Source organism: Cryptomeria japonica, chromosome 9 (assembly GCF_030272615.1).
Source record: "Cryptomeria japonica chromosome 9, Sugi_1.0, whole genome shotgun sequence".
NCBI classification, from domain to species: Eukaryota; Viridiplantae; Streptophyta; class Pinopsida; order Cupressales; family Cupressaceae; genus Cryptomeria; species Cryptomeria japonica.
Window position 1 is genome coordinate 751,149,273 of NC_081413.1, and position 22,750 is coordinate 751,172,022.

Here is a 22,750-nt window from a genome sequence, read left to right on the forward strand (position 1 = left end):
GCCAGTACCAGTGCATTCCAACAATTGGTATCAGAGCAAGGTCCTCTCTGTAGAAGCTTAACCGCTTGAGGAGATACGATGGCAACTGCATCTAGTTCTACATTCAATCCTTACCGGAAGGAGAGTCCCAGATTTGATGGTACAAATTACAAGATATGGAAGTAGTGAATGAAGATTCATCTCAGATGTCTTGGAGCTGAAGTTTGGGAGATAGTGGAGAAAGGGTATATACCTCATGATCCTGATTCTGGAACACCGACACCTGCTGATGAACAAAAGAGAGCTGAAAATGATGTAAGAGCAAAAGAAGCATTGTTGAGCGCCCTATTTGATGAAAATTTATTGAATGTCATAGAGTTGGAGAATGCTAAGTTGATCTGGACAAAGCTTGAAACTCTTTATGAAGGTGACTAGATTGTGAAGATTGCTAAACTTGAAGGTTTTTGGGTAAGATATGAAACTTTGAAGATGGAAGAAGATGAGAAGATAAGTTCTTTTAAGGATAGAGTCAATGAGATTGTCATGGGTATCAAGTGTTGTGGTGGATCTGTTAGTGAGGATGAGATAGTGTCAAAAGTTCTAAGAGTTCTACTTCCGACTTACAAGATGAAGGCTACTGCTATCAATGAACTCCGGACAATGTCAAGTACCCCTGTGACCAGAGATACACTACTTGGGAAATTGACTGCTTTTGAACTTGAAGAACCTGGAGATCAAAGTGCTGCTAAAACTGAGACTGCATATAGAGCTTCTGCATCCAGTAAACAAAAGATAGATTGGAAAGAGATGTATGGTAAGGATATGGAGGAAATTGAGAAAGAAGAAAGAGAGCTTGAAGAGCTGGAAGCCCTGATTGCTAGAAGAATTCCTAAAGGACCAGCTGGAAGTAAGTATGAAGGAAAAGTCCCTTTTAAATGTTTTTCATGCAATAAGATTGATCATTTTGCATCTAGATGTCTTGGGAGAGCTGCTAGGAATCATGAAAGATTTATGAGAAATTATAAGCCTAATCCTGAATATCAGAGAAGACCTAGATTTAGAAGGAATAAAGATAAATCATGTTATTATGCTGTTGATGATGATGGTATTTCTGATGATGATGATGATGAACCTGTGAGTGGATCCGGTAATGGTGCTTCATTCGGCAAAGATTGGGTCTTTATTGCTATCAAGGATGATTTTCTGGAATTTGTCATTGAACCAACACATACTGAGGAAAAGGCCTTGGCTGCTAAAATTGAAGAGAAGGATGAATGGGTTATAGACAGTGGTTGCTCACATCACATGACTGGTGACAAAAGAAAGTTCTTATCATTGCAAGAATTTGATGGTGGATTGGTCAGATTTGGAGACAACAAGGCAAGTAGGATCAAAGGCAAAGGAACAATATCATTGGATGGTAAGACTAATACTGATAATGTTTATTATGTTGAAGGCTTAAAGCATAATCTTTTAAGTGTAGGTCAGATGGTGGATAGAGGGTTTCATTTGCAATTCAAGGATGAAAAATGTAAGATCATTAATAAATCTGGATTGGAGATTGCTTTTGGAACTCAGACTAATGGAAATATCCTTCATTTGAACTCCGGTGAGAAGGCTTGCTTGATTGCTCAGATTGATAAGAGTTGGTTATGGCATAAGAGGATGTGTCATGTTAATTTTGATTGCATAGTAAAGATCAGTTCAATTCCGACTGTCAAAGATTTGCCCAAGATTGTTAAACCTCATAATCCTATATGTAGAGAATGTCAAATGGGTAAGCAAGTTAGAACTTCTTTCAGAAGTGTACATGATAAATCTCATGAAATTCTTGATCTTAATCATATTGATTTGTGTGGACCGACAAGGACTAAAAGTTTTCAAGGTGATAGATATTTTATGTTACTTATTGAGGACTATTCTAGAATGATGTGGGTGGCATTTTTGAAAGAGAAATCTGAAGCTTTTGAGAAATTCAAAATCTTTAAGGTTATGGTTGAGATTGAGACAGGATTGAAGATAAAATGCTTAAGATCAAATCATGGTGGTGAGTTTACATCCGGTGAGTTAAACAACTTTTGTGAAAGGAATGGTATTAGGAGACAACTTTCTGCACCTAGAACCCCACAACAGAACGGATTGGTGGAAAGAAAGAACAAAACAATTTTGGATGCTGCAAGGACTATGATGACTGAAGCTAAAATACTTGATATCTATTGGAGAGAGGTTGTCAATACCGCTGTATACACTTTCAACAGAGTACACATTAAAGGCGATACCGATAAAACTCCTTATGAATTATGGTTTGGTCATACTCTTACTGTCAAATATTTCAGAATTTTTGGAAGTAAATGTTACATTAGAAGAGATGATGCATTAGGAAAGTTTGATCCTAGAAGTGATGAAGGAATATTTTTGGGTTATTCTACTAAGAGCAAAACATATAGATGTTATAACAAAAGATTGAATAGGATATTGGAAAGCATAAATGTCACGGTGGATGAGCATGGCAGTAATCAGATCAGAGCATATGATTATGGACTGGAAGATGATTTTATTAGACCTGAACCGATAATGCAAGAATCAGTTCAGAATAGTGAACCTGGGACATCGATAGCATCAGAAAATTCAGTAGTGATAGAGGAACAGCAAAATGAGTCAGCAAATCAAGAAAATTCAAAGACTCCCAGGTATGTAAAGCTAAATCATTCCGAAAATCAGATAATTGGAGATAAAAGGAAAGGTGTGATGACTAGGAGAAGGTTAGCTGCTGAAGGTATGTTTAATTTCTCAAATTGAACTGGAATCTTTCATTGAAGCAGTAAGGATGAAAATTGGTTAAAAGCAATGGAAGAGGAAATAGATCAGATTGAAAAGAATAAGACATGGGAACTTGTACCTAGACCTAAAGGCAAGAACATTATTGGAACTAAGTGAAGAGCACACAGTTATACTGAGAGGGGGGGTGAATTAGTATAATGAAACTTTTCAATTCAATATTTTATATGATAGAATCAATCACTAAAAATAATTTTGCATACGAACACAATAACACAAAGATTTAAGTGGAAACCCAATGCGGGAGAAAACCACTGAAAATGAATGCTATATATTTATGTTCTTTTACAATTTTGTGAGGACCAACCCACTGGAAGCACCAACTCCCTAACTCTGTTTTATGAGCACCAACCCACTGGAAGCACCAACCCCCGAACTTTGTTTTGTGAGCACCAACCCACTGGAAGCACCAACCCCCGAACTCTGTTTGCTGAAATTGTGAGCACCAACTCACTCTTCACAAATCTAATTTTCCATCTTGAACATGTTGCTGTAACAATGGATGATGGACAATGGTAACACTCTTTAAATCTGCATACACATCTTCATACAAATATGTCACAATTTCTTTCTTAAATCTGCTGTAAGCTGATCATAAATCTGCTTTACTCTTCATTTCAAATCTGCATGTGCTAAGTTTATATATCTGCTATTATATTCTAAACTTATGCTCTTTTAGGACTGATTGTTCATGTTTCTCTTTGCACACCTCTTACTTCACCTACGTGAGGTATACTTTCAAAAAACCACAGTTTTATACAAAGTATATATATCCAGCATATCAACATCCTTCTCAAAGCATTTTTAAAAATTCATATATATATGTGCTAGTTCCACCGGTTGCAAACCAACATGACTTTTAGTTTGAAAAGTCATATCCTTCAATATTTCAATAACTTCTTTTTGTTAAATTCTATTAATAAACTTTTTACGGGAGTATTTGTTTGCCAAACACTTTTGTTTATATTAATAAACTCTTATGCCACTATACCTTAGACAATACTTTTCATAATAAACAAACCACCGAACTTAATGAAACCCGATGATATGTATTGTAAAAATAAGGTATGTAATTTATTTATGATATTATTTTCTCCCAGCCGGTATTAAGTAAGTTCCGCAAAACACAAAGTTTAATAATTTTTGCTGTGGAGATTTATTTTTCACTTTTAATTTTGCGGCTCCATATCTATCTCTGCTTTAATTAATTTAAAGTGTGCCGCCGATAATATTGTTCAATATATTAACGCTCATGAGGTGCCGTAAAAAATACTTGGTTAATACATCCGCCATCAAAACATTTTTTCGCTTTAATAAACTTGCTGCTATATTAATATATTTGCCGATAATTATAAAGTCTTTCCATATTATATATCGGGTAATAAATATATCGGATTATTTATAAAGTCTTTCCATTAATGGTTTTCATTTGATTTCTATTTTTGCCTTCAGATAATGATATAGATACGAACCATGCTCACTGTAATCTTCTGCTTCATCGTGCTGATTTGCCAGGAAACTTCCAAACCAACACCCGACTCTAGGATATATTTTAGATACTTTCATTCTTTCTGTGATGTTATTTTAGATGCTTCTTGCTTTCAATTAATTTGACATCAATGACAATACTTGCATCACTAAGTGGGTTTTCAGGAACAAATTTAATGAGGAAGGTTAAGTGGTGAGGAACAAGGCTAGATTGGTTTGCAAAGGTTATTCACAGGAAGAAGGAATTGATTATGGGGAAACTTATGCCCCGGTTGCTAGAATTGAAGCGGTAAGACTTTTTCTTGCTTATGCTACACATAAGAACTACAAAGTATATCAGATGGATGTCAAATGTGCTTTTCTGAATGAAGATCTTAAAGAGGAAGTTTACATTGAACAACCTGATGGATTTGCTTTATCAGAAGACAAGGACAAGGTTTGCAGGTTGAAGAAAGCTTTATATGGATCAAAACAGGCCCTTAGAGCATGGTATGCTAGATTGGATAAGTATCTTTCAAAGCTTGGTTTGAGTAAAGGTAATGCTGATAGTAACTTATATTACAAGATTGAGCATGATGACATTGATTATTGAAGTCTTTGTGGATGATATCATATTTGGAGGAGAAGAAAGTCTATGCATGAAATTTGCTAATGATATGAAGAATGAATTTGAAATGTCTATGATTGGTGAGATGAAATTTTTCTTAGGTTTGCAAATTACTCAGACTGATAAATGTATTTTCATTTGTCAAACTAAGTATGTGAAGGAGCTATTTAAGAAATTTGGACTTGAGAATTCTAAACTTGTCAGTACTCCTATGATAACCGGTTGCAAATTGTCAAGGATGATGAATCACCTAAGGTAAACCCGAGCACATTCAAATCAATGATTGGAGGTTTGCCGTACCTAACTCAGACTATACCTGATATAATGAATGCTGTTTGTATTGCTTCTAGATTTCAGTCAGATCTTAGAGAAACTCATGATATTGCTATCAAGAGGATATTCAGATATTTGACAGGTACAACAGACTTTGGGTTATGGTATCCAAATAATGATGACTTCACATTATGTGCATATACATATTTTGTTTGGGCAGGAGATGTGGATGACCGAAAGAGCACTACTGGCGGTGCATTCTTTCTTGGGAAGAAGTTGGTTTCATGGCTTAGTAAGAAACAATCATGCACTTCATTGTTTACAGCTGAAGCAGATTATGTTGCAGCTGCTACCAACTGCACTCAGATCTTATGGATGAAACATATGTTAAAGGATATAAGGGTAAGTTATGATGAGCCTATTGTTATTCATTGTGATAATACTGCTACTATTGATATGTCAAAGAATCTGGTATTTCATTCCAAATCAAAACACATTCCTATAAGGTATAATTTCTTGAAGGAAAAGGTTGAAGCAAAGGAAGTCAGATTGGTTTATGTGCCTACTAAGGAAGAGATTGCAGATATTCTAATGAAGCCATTGCCTAAAGACACTTTTGAATATCTCAGAGATCAGTTGGGGGTTACCAACCCTCCGAAAGAGACTTAGTGATGCAGAGATGCATCAATCCGGTGAGCTTATCAGACATACTTTTTTGATCCGGGTTGATGAAGATGGTGCTACTACTCAAGGGGAGTAGTCAGCTATTTGGTTCAGTATTCTTGGTTCTGTATCCGTCCTTTGTCATTGATGTCAAAGGGGGAGAAGGTATTCATGTGAAAACTGCTAGATCTTTTGATGGTTTTGGAGTTTGTTGGCATTCCTTGGCACTTGGATGTTTTTCACATTCAGTGTTGCCATCAATGCCAAAGGGGGAGATTGTTGGCAACATAGTTGAACTACTCGCGACTCGGCTCGACTCGCCAAGCCCCTGGGAAAAAAACTCGGCGAAAACTCGGGAAAAACTCGGAAAAACTCGGCGAAAAACTCGGCAACTTAAAAACACGCTTAAACTTAGTAAAAAATGCATTTTTTTTGCAATTTTTAATGAGAAGATGCATCCAAAGAGTCAATAAATGATAACACAAAAGAAACAAGCTGATTCTAGATATATTTAAATGCAAAGTGTCTACAAAATCGCATCCTCATGAGGAATGCTGATGGCTGGAAGCCTGAAGCAAAATAGTAAATTACTAAATAGTTTTTGTAAAACCAAAAGTAAATACATCATCACAAATTACAATTACAACTTCCTCTTCCCAGCTCTAGCAAAAACATGGGGAGAGGTAGAACTAGAGGGTCTAGACTGTCTAGTCGTATAAGTCTGCTGTGGGACTGGGCGTGACTGTGCCTCCTCGCTCGGTATGGTTGATTGAGACTCATTCTCCATCCTGGATGAAGCTATGTCTCCACCTGCCTCTGGCACTGGCAATGAATCCTCATCCTCATCCTCATCCTCATCCTCCTTAATGTCATCCAGCCTGAAACCAAATCCACCCCCCTCCTCCATAGCCTGCCTCTCCAAATCAGTGATGTCAGTGTCGGAAAACAATGGAGGCTGCTCCTGTGATGTCCAATCACTGTAAGGATCTATATCATCCAAGTCAATTGGACCACCTTCTAGTTCCTCTACCTTCTTTACGCGCAATCGAAGATTATATTGCACGTAGACAAGGTCATTGAGCCGTTTCTGCGCTAACTTGCTCCTCTTCTTCGTGTGGATTGCTTCAAACAAGCTCCAATTGCGCTCACAATTGGATGAACTGCAAGGCTGACATAAGACTCTGAGGGCAAATTTTTTGAGATGTGGGGTGTTTCCACCCCAATTTTGCCACCAAGCATCTGCAAAATAAATAAAATGGAAAAGTTAGAAAGCAAAGAGAAAAGAGAAAACATAATTTATCAATCATTTTAGTCTTTAGATCCCAAAATCCAAATGGCAAATGTTATACCTGGGGTTTGAGTGGTTCTTCCTCTCCTAGCCAACTCTGAAGAGAATAGCTTACCCCTTCCTCCCTCATAATTTTGGAGCTCACTCACAATGAGGTCTCTCTCCTCAACATCAGGTACCATCCTCTCAATGCATGTACTGAGGCCCTCCATGACTTCTCCATTCGAATCTGAGTAAGAACCCCCGAACCTAAAACGAGGGTTGAGGAAGTACCCTGCTGCATGAATGGGTTGGTGGAGCTGATTGTTCCACCTCCTATCAACAATTTCCCAAATGGGATCAAATTTGAGCCTATCCCCCTTGTAGTAATTTTTGATAGACTCTTTGGCCCTATCCATGGCCTCATAAAGATATCCCATTGGGGTTTTATCCCCATCCACCAAGCGAAGAACTCGAACCAAGGGCTCTGACACCTACAATTGAAAAATACAAATTACAAAAAGATCAAAATTTAAATAATGAAGTTACAAATTAGTAATGAGAGACTTGAATCAAAAATAACTAAAATTTAAAAATTAAAGTTTTGAAGTAACAACCTTCACAATCTCTGCAGCCCTTTGTGCAAATTGGTTGTCGAAGACTATGCATGCGACAGCCTCTCCTTCAGGCTTCTTTGAATAAGGTGAGTTAAGCCATTTTCCACTCACAAACATTTGTTTCAAAGAAGTCAATGCAGCAAGAATGCTTTGCAACGTCAAGAAAATCGTTGCAAACCTTGTGACACCAGCTCTCACCAAATCTTTCCCTTGCGTGTGTTGTCTCATCAAATTTAGGACCCAAGGGTGATTGTAGATATATTTAGTGATCCTCCTTGCATCTTCCACAACTGGAGTCACCCACTCAAGTTTTCCTATGTCCTCCAAAAGAAGGTCAAGGACATGTGCTGCACAAGGTGTCCAAAAAAGAGTGGGGTGCCTCTCTTGGAGGATTCTTCCTGCAAAAGAAGAATTTATTCTTAAGAAATATGCAACCAAGTAAAACAAAGCCCACAACAAATGAGAATATTGCTAATGCCTAAAGGTGATAATTCAAAAGGATTCTACCTGCTGACACATATGCTGCTGCATTATCTGTGATGATTTGCACCACATTCTCTACCCCCACCTCCATGATGACACGCTCCAACATTCCAGCCAATGTTTCTGCATTTTTCACCTTGTTGGAGGCATCGACAGATTTCAAGAACACTACATTGTCCTTGCAAGCGACCAAAAAATTGATGATGGTGCGGTTCTTGCCATCTGTCCACCCATCAGAAAGAATGGTGCAGCCATAATTTGCCCAATCAATTTTTTGATCCTCCATCACTTCTCTTGCCCTAGCAACTGCGTTTGTGAGCAACCTGTAAATGCAAAGTGAAATTAGGTATTAGTACACAATTTTGATTTAATAAACAAGAAATCTAAAAAATAATTAAAAATGAAATCAAGTGGACTATGTAGTAATTTACTAACCTCCCACTCAAATCCCTGCGAGAAGGGGCCTTGTACCCCTTTCTTGAAACTCTCATAGCAGTCACCAAATTCAACCAATAAGCATTCTCCGCCACATTGAATGCAATGTTGTTGAAGTACCAAAAATCAGCAACTGCAATGTCAGTTTTCTCATGTACCTCCTTATTCCATCCACTAGCCTCTAATGATGGTTGTCCTCCAGGTGTGTTTCTGGGCACAAAATAATCACCTATCGAACCTGATCGTTGTGATGGAAGTGGAACAGGGCCCCGGCTAGGTACTCTACTAGAGGAAGCAGAAGCAATGGGTGAGCTGATGGTCGGTTTGCGGATACGTGGGCCACGCCGAGAGCCCACTATGCCCTCAAGTGCTTCTTCTTCCTCTTCAAGGTCAATAGAAACACCTTGAGATTCAGCTATGGCTGATCTCATGGCTAGTTTTGCCCTCTCCCTTTGCAGTTTCTTCTCTTCCCCAGCTGCAAGTAGGGCATTCATTTGTCTTTTTATTTCTTCATTGGTCCCAGGGCATGCTCTAGCATCATGCCTATCTATTCCTACAAGGTGGTATTTGAGGCGGTTGATGCCTCCATGAAGTATTCTCTCACATTGTATGCATATAATTGACCCAGGATCGGGTCCCTCATAGGCATACCTCCATGCCCCATCTCTAGCACCTCTAGGACGGGTGCCTATAAATCCAGATGGGCATGGATCTAGTGGCCATTGCTCCCTTGCCATGATTAATGCTTGCTTAACCTACACATACAAAGTGCAAAAAAAAATTAACATTTTAGTTAAACAATTTAGCACTAAGCAAACTATCTACATTAGTTTAAATAAATTTAGACATCATTCGAAGTTTTTTTAAAAAAAAAGTAGGGTTTGAATTTTTTTTTGAAAACTAGATTCTTCAAAAAAATTGTGAAAATTCAACAAGAATTGTGTTAAATCTTGTGTAAATAACTTAGAAATGATTTAGACTACCTAGGAATCATTTGTAATCAATCTAAATGCAACAAAAAATAAACAAATTGTTTTAAAAAAGCATAGAAAAAAAAATTAAAAAACTTACTTGGAATCTGATTTTCCCTTCAAATCCCCTTCAAATCCCCTTCAAATCCACTTGGAATCACTCAATAACCACCCCAAATCACCTTCCAAGCCTTCCAAATGAGTTTCCCCCTTCTCAACCCAAAACACAATTGAAAAACAAAAAAACAAATTTGTTTTAAGCCGTTTTCGGCTGTATACAAAACACGGGCGAGTTTTTTTCAAAAACTCGCCGAGTTTTTGGCAAAAACTCGCCAAAAACTCTGCGAGTTTCCTGGCGAGTAGAAGTCGTTACTACTCGCCAGGGGCAAAAACTCGGCGAGTTTTTGTGACTCGCCGAGTATTCGGCGAGTTTGTCATCTATGGTTGGCAATATGCTGGATTTGGTTAAGTGTTGTCATTGATGTCAACACTGTATCCCGGTTGGAGACTATCTCGGTTTTGGCTGTGATTCTGATCCGGTATGATTAGACCTCTGGAATCGGTTTTGGATGCTTTTCTAATGGTTATATGCTTGCTATATCTCGGTGGTTTCATGATTTGATTATCGCTTTTGGTATTTCCAGTTATCGGCTTGTTCTTGGCTTTATCGGCTTTTGGCGTTCTCGATTAGCTTTACCGGTATGTTGTTTTGGTGACTTGGTCAGTGGATTTTGGGTCCATCTTATGGAATCGGTTTCTTTCATGTTGTTGGTGCTTCTTGATCATATCTTGAGCATTTGGCGACTTTGCTTTGGATGGTGTGCTATTATGGTGGTCCTATTTGGATCTGGTTAAACTTTCATTGAGGGTTTCTACTGACAAGTGAAGCGAGTTGGATTTTGGTCTTAGCGGAATCCTCTACGGATATAATTGTTTGGTTACTTGATTTAGGTCCATGCTATGTAATGTAAATCATAATATTGGTCCGGTAGTATCATATGATGTAATTTTTGTATTTATGGGTTTATGGGTTTAGGGTTTAGCCGACCTTGTCAATAAGGTTGATGATCTGTATTTATAGGTGACTTGCTCATGTAATTTGGATATCGATGGTTGGGGAAGTCTGCATTATCAGAGAAGGATTAAGTCGGAATAAAGTCATATCATTCAAGGGAAGGTTGGAAAGGTTCTGTATTGCAGAGCAGACATCAGTGCTTAACCGGAACTGTATCAGGCATTAGTAGATGCTACTTTCATAGTTCATTGTTTTCCAGATTGTAGTCCGATGATTTTGTAAGTCAGTGAGACTTCCCTTTGTGATGAGCAGTGCGCTCTAGGCTGACCCCATTGTAATTATTCACAATACTACTGCAGAGTATTCATTTGATTGTGGGTAGGGTTTCCCATCGTGGTTTTTCCCTTTTTGAGTTTTCCACGTCAAATATTGGTGTTATGTGTTGTGCTTTCATGTTATATTCTTCATTGGGTTGTGCTCCGACATAAGGTTTATAATTGAATTAATTGTTGTTATTGTTAGTAAACTGATTCAACCCCCCCCCCCCCTCTCAGTTTATTGCCGATATCAGTGCATTCCAACATAATCATCCCTGTAGCAATGATCTCTTTAGTCTCAGGCCCCTTATGTAAACAAAATCAAGAGTGAACTCAATTGGTTTACCTTGCCCATTATGAGCAATTTGATAAACAAAACATATATTAGATGCTGAGGGAATACAAAGTACATCATTAAAAGTTCCTTCTCCCATGTCAATAGACCTTTCCCACAAACCTTCATGTATTTGTTGTTACCTATCAATATATTAGGTGAATTACAAGGCTCAAATGAAGAGAACATATCCTTAGAAGGTGCCATATAATGAGATGCTCTTGAATCAAGAAGCCATCTCCCATGTTCAGGAATTGTAGAGGCCAAGAGTGCTGTACCTTTCATTTGTCAAGCCCACGCAAAACTCCTGTGGTTCCTGACTATGTTGTTGAAGATGTTGCCGATTGTGATGTTGAAGAAGAAGACATTGTTGAGGGCAGCCATGTTAGTTTTAGCAATCAGATTGACAGTAAGAAACATAAAACATGAAATGCACACATAACACAGTGATACCTTGGGAAAACCTCCCTCTTGGAGGTGAAAAACCCAGCAAGAAGTGTCTCAGATCAGATTGAACAATAACACAGTGGCAGATTACAACTTCACCCGTCTTAGGGCACACATCAACTATAGCAAAACTTATTTGAATCTGGAAGACATAGTGTATATGCAGGTCACTGTCAATCTGAGACAGAATTCGGCAGCCTTGACATACTTCACAAGCCCTTGAACAAGTTCGGCAGCCCAGGATGGTATTTGCTCAGCCTTAGGTAATGTTCGCCCAACTTGGTATGCAAGTTCGCTCAACCTTGAGGATGATCGCCCAGCTTGAGAACTCCAATTCACTGCCTTAGATGGATTTGCCAATGCAGATATAATTTGCTTGATGATGCTGCTATCAATCACAAAGAGTTCGCATATGAGAGGATAGATAATTTGCTTGTGTTATGTCTTGTGATCCTTGGTCACATTGTTTATATATGATATGATGCTCATCATTATCCCTTGGTCGGCCTTGCATATTTTGGTGCCAAGATATAATTTGAATTCACAAGTCACATATGGGTCAAGACCCATCTACAAGATACATATCAATGAGTCTTACAAGTTACAAGTTAAATCAATCACCCAAATAGGGTCTGCCCCAATTTGAGTTAACATACAAAGTAAGCTGCCAAAATGCTAAGGCCGACAAGCCAATTAGCATTTAGGTGTACTAGGTCGGCCCTAGAAGGGATCCGACATAGTTACACATCAACACTCCCTCTTAGCTAGGGAGGATTCCTTCTGAACAAGTCACATAGTGACTACCACCATGGCTACTCCCATGGATGTAACACATAAGACGTTCACCGTAGCTACTCCCAGAGGGTGAACAAGCACAATATGGAATTTCTTCCATGATACCCACCATACCTACTCGCAGAGGGTGGGCCCACCATGCCTACTTGCAGAGGGTGGAAGAGGGCTTTCACCTCAAACTTCTCCCAGAGAAGAGTGCATTACCACCATGCCTACTCGCAGAGGATGGAACGAGGGCTCTAACCTCAGACCTCTCCCAGAGAAGAATGCATCACCACCATGCCTACTCGTAGAGGGTGGAACGAGGGCTTTCACCTAAAACTTCTCCAAGAGAAGAATGCATTAACCAAAAGACGTGGCTTCCTCTGAAGCTGAAAGAAACTGGCTCCCTCTGATCCTGACAAGCTCTCTTTGAAGCTAAAGATGTCAAGCTCCCTCTAACATTTCCTCTTTTTAGAAAAGGAAGTCTTCATTTGACCTTTGCTCCTCCTGAGATGTCCCTATGCCAACTTCTACAGAAGAAGCAAGAGGAGTAGACTTGAATTTGCAATTCGAGCAAAATGACCATACTTGTCACACTTAAAGCACTGGATGTGAGATAAGTCCTTCCTTTTTGATTTAGGGTTAGGATCTGAATCTTTGTCTCCATCCCACTTTCTTCCTTTGCCTTTATCCATGTGCAAAGCAAGGACTTGATTTTCTACATCATAATGATCACACTCAATTCCTCTTGCTATCAACTGTGTCTCTTCTTGTATGCAATCTGCTCTCAAACGATCGAACTTGGGAAGTTTTGATCTTGCACTAATTCCTTGAATGTAAGACTCCCAAGATGCTGGAAGACCATTGAGAGCAAGCATGGTCAATTCACTGTCATTAACAATCTTCCCAATGGATGAGAGCTGATCTCTCAGATCAGAAATCCTCATGAAGTATGCTATGACGGATTCACCTTTCATCATCTTGATGTGATGAAGCTGTTGCTTCAAAGCTAGGGCACGGCTGGTGTTGTTGATTTTGTACTTCCAATGTCTTGAACATTTCGTTGGCAGTCTTCAGCTTGGAGATGATCGGTACAATATGATCCTTCACGGAGTCAACTGACATTCTCTGAGCTTGAAAATCTTTTTTCCTCCATGAAGTCTTTTCCTCTTTTTCCTCGGGTTCAATGGATGATCTCTCCACAAAGTCTGCAAGATCACTTCCATTCAATGCAAGCATGATTCAGAATCTCCATGACGTGAAGTTGGATGCACCATCCAATATATCTTCAATCCTGAGACTGTTCAACATTTCAAAGGAAGTGATAAGAGAAAATAGGAAGAGGAGGAACAACTACAATCAATCTGATTACTCCTAATTCGAACCCAGCTCTGATACCATGTTAGTTTTAGCAATCAGATTGACAATAAGAAACATAAAAAATGAAATGCACACATAACACAGTGATACCTTGGGAAAACCTCCCTCTTGGAGGTGAAAAACCCAGCAAGAAATGTCTCAGATCAGATTGAACAATAATACAGTGGCAAATTACAACTTCACCCGTCTTAGGGCAAACATCAACTATAGCAAAACTTATCTGAATCTGGAAGACAGAGTGTATATGCAGGTCACTGAGACAAAATTCGGCAGCCTTGACATACTTCACAAGCCCTTTAACAAGCTCAGCAGCCCAGGATGGTATTTGCTCAGCCTTAGGTAATGTTTGTCCAACTTGGTATGCAAGTTCGCTCAACCTTGAGGATGATCGCCCAGCTTGAGAACTCCAATTTGCTGCCTTAGACGGATTTGCCAATGCAGATATAATTCGCTTGATGATGCTGCTATTAATCAGAGATAGTTCGTATATGAGAGGATAGATAATTTGCTTGTGTTATATCTTGTGATCCTTGGTTACATTGCTTATATATGATATGATGCTCATCATTATCCCTTGATCGGCCTTGCATATTTTGGCGCCAAGATATAATTTGAATTCACAAGTTACATATGGGTCAGAACCCATCTACAAGATACATATCAACGAGTCTTACAAGTTGCAAGTTAAATCAATCGCCTAAATAGGGCCTGCCCCAATTTGAGTTAACATACAAAGTAAGCTGCCAAAATGCTAAGGCCGACATGCCAATTAGCATTTAGGTGTACTAGGTCAGCCCTAGAAGGGATCCGACCTAGCTACACATCAACAAGCCATATGTTCTTTTGAAGGAGGTGTGTGAGTTCATCAATCTTCTTATCATAAAATCTATGCTTGTCATGTCTTATCCTTTTACAATAAGCACGTTTCAGCTTCTTCCTTTTAGATGATTCCTCTTTGGAAGAGGGATAGGACTCAAGGGTATGCTGTGAAGGAGATTCCTTAGCTTGCTCATTAGACTTAGGATCCTTATTTTGCTTCTTACCTTTTCCACTTGAAGTCTTTCGATTTGTATCCTTTGCAAGAAGATCTCGAGCCTTTGAAGACTTAAATGTACCCATGTGGGCGACCTTGGCTAGTTCCCTTGTGAGCTGAGTTGCAAATCCATCAAGAGAAGGCATTTTGTGTGCATTGCTTAGAGAATCCATAGTAGCATAAAATGCAGAAACAAACATTGAATAATTAGAACCTAGCTTAGCAAGAATAGAGAGAATCAATTGTTCATCCTCTTTAGTGACGCCACAATCAAATAAGTGCAATTCGAGAGAATTAAGCTTTGTGAAGAAGTCTTGGATATTATCAAAATTTGAGGGATTAAGACTCGTTAGTTCATTCTCCAATGTAAATTTCCTCATCTTAACTAGCTTACCAAAGAGACTCTCTAAGGTAGTCCAAATTTCATTAGGATGTTTACAAGATGCAACATGATATCTAAGATCTGTTGCAAGGTGTGCGCGCTTGGTCTCCTTGTGCTGTGTAGCGCAGCGTAGTGCTTGGTTTTGTGACATGGCTTAACCGCCTCATGTGGATTCTATAAGTCTAGTGGTAGTATCGGGAATTAACAGGTCGATCTTTTGGTGCAACGACAACCACACTTGTAACAAGTGGTATCAGAGCTTGGTCACAAGTTCAAACCCCTCGCTTGTGCTGGGGGGGATTGTTGCAAGGTGTGCGCCCTTGGTCTCCTTGTGCTGTGCAGCGCAGCGCAACGCTTGGGTTTGTGACATGGCTTAACCGCCTCCTGTGGATTCTATAAGTCTAGTGGTTGTATTGGGCATTAACAAGTCGATTTTTTGGTGCAACACCAACCACACTTGTAACAAGATCATAAGAAATGGACATAATGAGAGTACCAAGAGCTTCATCCCTTCTATCAATCCATTTTATTCTTTATGTAGCTCCTGTGTGTTTTGGATCTGTGCCAAATGCGATTCTTTGCAACTTCAATTTCAACTACAAAACTTCCATTTGTGATTTCCTCTCATGATAGTTATATGGAGTTGTAACTTTGACAAATCCATGATAAAATTAAAGAATACAATAGAGGAACAACAAATTGCCCCTCACAATACAAGTAATTAACCCCTTTGTTCAAGAGAAATAGACACTTTTTTTAAAAAAAATTTACAACAATATATTGCAAAGTACCAAATTAGCTTCAAAAAGAAATTCTGTTAAAAATTTGCAAAGGAGTGCATGAACAATCTGATGCTGCAAGAATCAAGAAAATTAGTCCAGATCAAAAAGTTATGAGCTCGGAGGTAGAGAAGCAAGCGTTGACTTCAACCTAGAAAAATGGCACAAAACAACAAAATCTCTGCAAATAACCTACACCATTGTCAAGTTGACAAAGCCAGTTTTCTGACAATTTCTCGTTTGCAAAAAAATCACCTCCGTATATGACAATTATGACGGTTTGAAAAACAATGCCCGCTTTAGGGCTTTGAGGGAAAAACAAGCCCCCTAGGGTCTAATTGGTGGTCACCCACATGAATGTGACTATGCGTAGAGGTATAAGGAACGGTGCCACTTGTGGTGGTGCAGTGTCTTTGAGTGGTGGAGGTGCATGGTTTGGGTGGATCACTTAAGCACTTGGCGGTGGAGTGTAAAGAACTTAGCACTAATGCATATGTGAAGCGCTTAGGCGCTTTGGTTGGGCACTAAGTGTCAAAACCAAAGCTCTTTCAAACTAAAACCCCTATTGACCAACAGCTAGGATGGCTGACCTACAAAAAGTGATTGCAAAGGAGATTAATGCGCCAACTATGTGATGTACAATGCTGTGGACAATGATAGAAGGTGTTGTCCAATTTTTCAAAACACATGCAACAAGCAAATGTATCGGTTACAGAATGCACTGCACGGACTGACACAAAGTTTAAAAAAAAAGCAAACCATAACGTAAAAGACAGACCATATGATGAAAACCCTGCAGGTTATAAACAAAATTTGCTGACAATTACAATGAGCTGTCAGAACAATAAAACCTCAGAAATATAATATTATTTTTTTATTTTCTGTAAACAAATTGGTTTAATTTTGTATGTTTGTTTGTAAGTATGCATTCCTTGTAAAAGAAGTTTTATAACTACATCATTGAACTTTACAACACACCAGTTATTTCAATTTAGACTGTTACTGTTTAAATCTACAAAACTTTGGTTGTCATTCATGAATATTGTCGACAACAGACCATCGAGCTTAATTTATGTAACTAATGATGTAACTTATTATTTAGTATTTTCCAGGAAATTGATTGGCACTATGATGCTATCTGTACTTCTTACACATTTAACTTTTGTTTCCAGGTACAGTGAACATACACCCTAGCTTGTTGCCACTATACAGGGGAGCTGCTCCAGTACAAAGAGCATTGCAGGTTTAAATTAATTACTGTGTATGTTGTAATACATGAAAAGTTACTTGCTATAGCTGATATTTAACGTTTGTGCATATAGGATGGGGTACAAGTTACAGGGGTATCAGTTGCATTTACAGTCCGTGCACTGGATGCAGGTCCTATCATTGCATCTGAAAGTTTGGAAATTGACAATTCTGTTAAAGTAAGAGTATGTTTTCCCATTTTGGTTACAATCTAAGAATCATTTTATCTGTTTTTTGGTGTTTGACAAGGCTTTCATTCAATGATTTCATGCTTATGATTTCAATGACGCTGTTTCCTTGACATAATCATCATGAGTAGGTGACCTTAAAAACATAGTAATTTCAATGTTTTTAAAGCATTAGGTAATTAGTCATTGTGAAACTAGTAGGAGGCCATGTTTCTGTGTGCTTAGGTTTTTAGTCCTCTTCACTGTATTTTTGACTTTGAGCATTGACAGTTAGGCGCTGCATCCAGGTAAAAACATAGTCAAAGTAGATATTGACATTTAGTTCAAACCTCAAAGTACAGTTTGTCTAGTATGCTTATGTGTAAATTTTGTTAGTTTTAGGTTTAGTTAGGTCTTAGGGAGCTTCTCCTTATAATTTACAGGACAGTTCTTGTATACACACTATTCTATTTTGTGTTATCACAAAAGTTACAAATTAAAACACTAACAATTTTTATTGGCTTTATTCATCACCTTACTTCTTAGTTGTACTTCACATATTAGTTTCATTGCATTCCTATTTATTGAGGGTAGAAGATATATTAGGTTAATTTCAGTACTTTACATGGTGAGATTTGGGAAAATTTGACTGAAACTCAGGTGAAAGAACATTTAAAAAAAATTAAACTAGCGAGAAAACTATTATATGTGCATCATTAATGATAGCATGTATCTCATAAATTCATACAATACATTGGTTACTTCAAGACAAGCTTTTAACAAAAGATATGGTGCTAGGACTTTTATGATGGCTTGCACTTTTAGTTTGAATGCTGTATGTTATCAATTGTTTTCTATTTCAAAGGAATCCTTCATGTTCGATCACTTTGAACATTAGATAGAACTGTTATTTTAAATTTCTAAAAAAAATTCTTATAGTTGAATATTAGAAAAATATACTATTTTAAATCTCCATCATCACTTGTACATCTGGCATTAGCTATGATCTAATTGGTTGAGTTTCTTGAAAGCTGGTTTGTAGGCACCTGAGTTACTTGCTGTTCTTTTCGATCGAGGTATGTTGTCCTTCTTTGTTATTTGCTGTTGTTATTGAGAAATTTTCTTGAATAAAATATCAATACCCATCAATCTGATATACGATCACTAGCCTTTATTTTTATACATAATTAGAATATTGCAACATTGAAGTTTGATCAGACATGTCTGGGTGTGATGCTGGTCGTGCAACTGGTTTGCCATATCAACATATCAACTTATTTGTCATGACTAGGATTGCCTAGTAGTTGTCATTTAATACAAAATAAGACTGCCATCTTCCTCAGTAGAACATTCTGACAGTGCAAAGCATCACATATGCATTGAGGTGACAAAGGGAAGCTATATGAATAGAGAAGTATGGTAGGAACAACTTAAAAAGTATGCTTCTTTAATCTCCTCAATAGCATTTTTTTGCATCAGCATTCCATTTCAAAGTGGCCTTGCTTTCCTTCATGCAGGGAATGTGCCTTGCGGGCACCGTGAGGTCACAAGTAAGAACCTTTTGAGAAAATTTATCTTGCCAAAGAAAGATTGAACTTCAAGTTTTCTTGTGGACAATAGCAGTTCTTGGTATAAGTTCCAATAGGACTTAGTAATGATTTAAACTACTTGTTACTGCTAATCACTTTCCTCCTAACCCTCCTATTTTTTCTCTATCCCACTCCCTCCATGTGACTTCCCTTGATTACCTCCATTCTACTGTCCCATTTAACACCCTCGCCTACTTTTTAAAATCATTACTTTTTATCGTTTTATTTTTGCACCTGTCACTTTAGTTTTTCCTAGCACCAACACTGGCCTTCATATCCCCTCCCACTATCCCACCACCCTTCTCTCTGTCCCCACTATACCTTGACAAATTTCAGATTCATTGCCACATTTTCTTGTGTAAAATGAAAATATCTACCACAAACTCCTTTCAGCAGCTTTCATCTTCCTAGCCAAATCTACATGACTATTATATTCTCTCTTCCCGCTCCTAAGGCTGGCATAAACCTGGTTTTTCATTACAATTTTCCTTTTACAAAGAGTTAAAAAGAATGCCCTAAAAGTATTGTAATATACACAACAGAGATTTGCTGCTAAATGCAGAGTACTGTAAGTTTTTCAATGGCTTCATTGAGAAGGAAACTCTCCAGGTCAGACATAAATTTGTCATTTATAAGGGCAGAGAATGGAGAGATAAGGTAAATCTCTCAATGCATCCAACAAATCTTAAGTTAGTCTAAAAAAACAGAGGTAATCATGCCCATTACTATTAAGCTTGTTAATTTTGACATCCTAACCGTAATATATGATTGGGATTTTCTTTAATTGGAGGTCCTTCACTCTGAACTTGTTATATATTATTCCACCTTAAGCATCCAACACCAACTTGGAATATTAAGATATCCATACAAACGTTTACTTGTTTTATCTTTGGATGGGCACCCAACACCTCAGCTGCATTGGAAGATGCTTACTGCACCTCTGTTTCTTGTGTTAACCCTCAGGCCTCACAATGCCTCTTTGCTAAGCCTCAATGCCCCTAAACTAATGAGATGTCAAATGGAACTTAGAGAAAACTTTAACTACTTATTGGCGAGAAAGAATGGATTTCTTCTTAAAAAAACTGATGCCATGAGTATTTGTATTTGCAGCCTTTTTTAATTATCATATTAGGACCCTCACCAACCCACCGACTGCTATCTCAATTTATGCTCATAGTCAATATTGGTTATCCGACTATATATTAATTGTTCGTATTAAGTGTTTGTCGGCATCAGGTAGTTAGAAGCATTGGTTGGTTGACAATTTTGTTCCTCTTGGCAACTGTCAAGTCCTTTAAATAGATTATGTATCGTCAAGGAAAGTCATATGATCTAATCAGATCAACTTCCTGGCTGACCATCTCCAGTCTTCTTCTATAGTAATTTCATGTGCAATAAAGATATATTTTACTCCTGTATTTGGTATGCATTGTCATTTTTATCATTAATTCTTGTATTATTTTATCAGATAGAGCGGTAAACAATGCTATCTTCAAGTGTGCTTCTAGTAGTTCTCCCAAGGATCATGAATCTGTATATCTTCCCAAAGCTCAAGGCAAGTCTGATGGCCTTGTCCTGACTTCAATATAGGTTCCTCTGTATATGATATATTCTTGACCAAGAGTATACAGGCCAACCAACAAAGATATCAACTTCGCTTGATAATAAGCCTGTCAAGGTTTACAATAATTAACTCTTTACCTTATGACACTTACAAACACCTATTAGGTGACTGGTACTGGTTCTCCCTTACATTGTCTTATCAAGATAAATTTTGATCACTCGTTTGTTATTCCATTTCTTCAACCCAAGGCTCCACTGAACCATTCCACTATTGGCAGCTAGTTGCTCTATGCTAGCTCTCAACACACAATGATAAAACGTTTTTGTAGAACCATCTTTGTAGATCCCCCAAAGCAAGATTGTAATATGCAGCCGTATTTGTGCTTTGTTGTTTTTTGTTTTTTGAATGCGTTTTTTACCTGTTTTTGCAATATAATCAATGACAATAATAATGCAGATAAGAGATAATAATGCAACACTTTTTCAGCTCAGAAAATGACTAATATTAAAAAATAACACAGCTGAAAATTTCAGATTTAATTTCTGATCTGGAAATACATTTTTCTCAAAAATAACAATCCAGTTCATACAAACACACTTTATATCTAAATCAAACATACCTAGAAAATGCAACAATGGTTTTGCTTGAGCTGCTCACAAAAATCACCAAAATATCACTCCAAAATAAATGCCAACCCTCACAATCTGCTTGAAAGGTTATGCTGAAGGTATGCAAGAAAGCACGGGTCCAAAACGCTCCAAAAAAGCAAATGTAACCTCCTCAAAATTCTAGATGCCCATCAAAAGAGTGTATGTGTAATGTCCCCATTTTTGGAGTAAGAATAATTAATTAATTTAATTAGTTAAGTTGTCTAAATTATTGTTATTTTCTATTGGATAGCTTAATTAATTATTTTAATTAATAGTATTAAGTTGATTATTTATAAAGTTATCAAATAAATTAAAATTAAAAGATGACTTTAAATTTAATTAATTTAATAAAGTGACTTAATTAAATATTATATGATAAAGTCACTTAAGTGAAATAATATTACTTTAATATCATTTCTAGAAGCTTCTAGAGATGGACTGAAAAAAGTATAAAGGGAGATCTAGTTGAGCTTCAAAGCAGCCTGGGAATTGATTTTGATATTGATTGAGTTTTTGTAGAGCCAAGGGGTTTCTGCAAAATATTGTCTTTGGGAACGAAAACTCCCATTGATAGCATAATTGAGGGAGTGAAAGATCTCTCCAGGGGTTGCATTGAGGAGGTGATACTTCAGTCATCTCAATTGAGCTTCATTGATGGCCAAGGGCCAATTATATGTAGTTTCATATTGGAGATATTTTTGGCATCAAAGTGTCTACAACAATTCTACCATTTGGCGCTGATTGCACTACATTTACTGAGTTCTTAATCTCAGTTATTCTTCAGATTTATATCAGATTTGGGGAAAGCCACGATTTGGCTCAATTGGCCCTCACTAGCATCGATTTGTATGAAGGACAAAGGGCGAGTCACCTTAGAAGTTTTGAAGGAGGATTGAGTGAAGTTTGCAGTTGATAGACTAGTCTGAAGAAGATCGAGCTATACCCTTCTCTCCCACGATTTGGTTATTATCTCCTTGTTGAAGCATCAAGACATTCATTGAAGGACAGCGCTAGCATTGGGGACATAAGGCGATTCACTTAGGAGCATTTGGGAGAAGTAATAAGAAGGTTTCAGAGGTCAAATAAGATCTGAGAACAAGTACAAACCAGACCTCCATACCCACGATTTTGCTTATATTGCCTTGTCCAAACAGCAAATCCACCATTGGAGGAGGGCGATATTATTTGGTAAGGACAACAATAAAGTTTAGTGATTGAAAGGTGACCGAATTGCTGTCAATAAAGTGATAGAAATCTGCAGACCAGCAGCGGGGGCGATTTTGGGAAATAATTCAATTTGGCTTAGTGGAGGCTCCAAAGAATAGAATATTGCTTGCTTCTTCATCCTCAAGGCTAGGCGATTCAAGTTAGGTTCATTTAGCATCAGTATTTTCTTGTATTAATCAGTTATATGCATGTATCCATGGCTGTAATGTGTCCTCTGATT

The 22,750-nt window shown here is 37.8% G+C and overlaps 1 protein-coding gene across 3 annotated transcripts in view; it reads left to right on the plus strand.

The window, feature by feature from the left end:
- Positions 1-22,750, plus strand: part of LOC131064643 (uncharacterized) — an 85,273-nt gene that overhangs the window by 31,463 nt on the left and 31,060 nt on the right. For all 3 annotated transcript variants that reach the window (XM_057998860.2, XM_057998859.2, XM_057998861.2), the window contains 3 exons: positions 17,258-17,328; positions 17,408-17,512; positions 18,543-18,576. In XM_057998860.2, the coding sequence (XP_057854843.2) occupies positions 17,258-17,328; positions 17,408-17,512; positions 18,543-18,576 (210 nt within the window). The remainder of the gene's footprint in view (positions 1-17,257; positions 17,329-17,407; positions 17,513-18,542; positions 18,577-22,750) is intronic.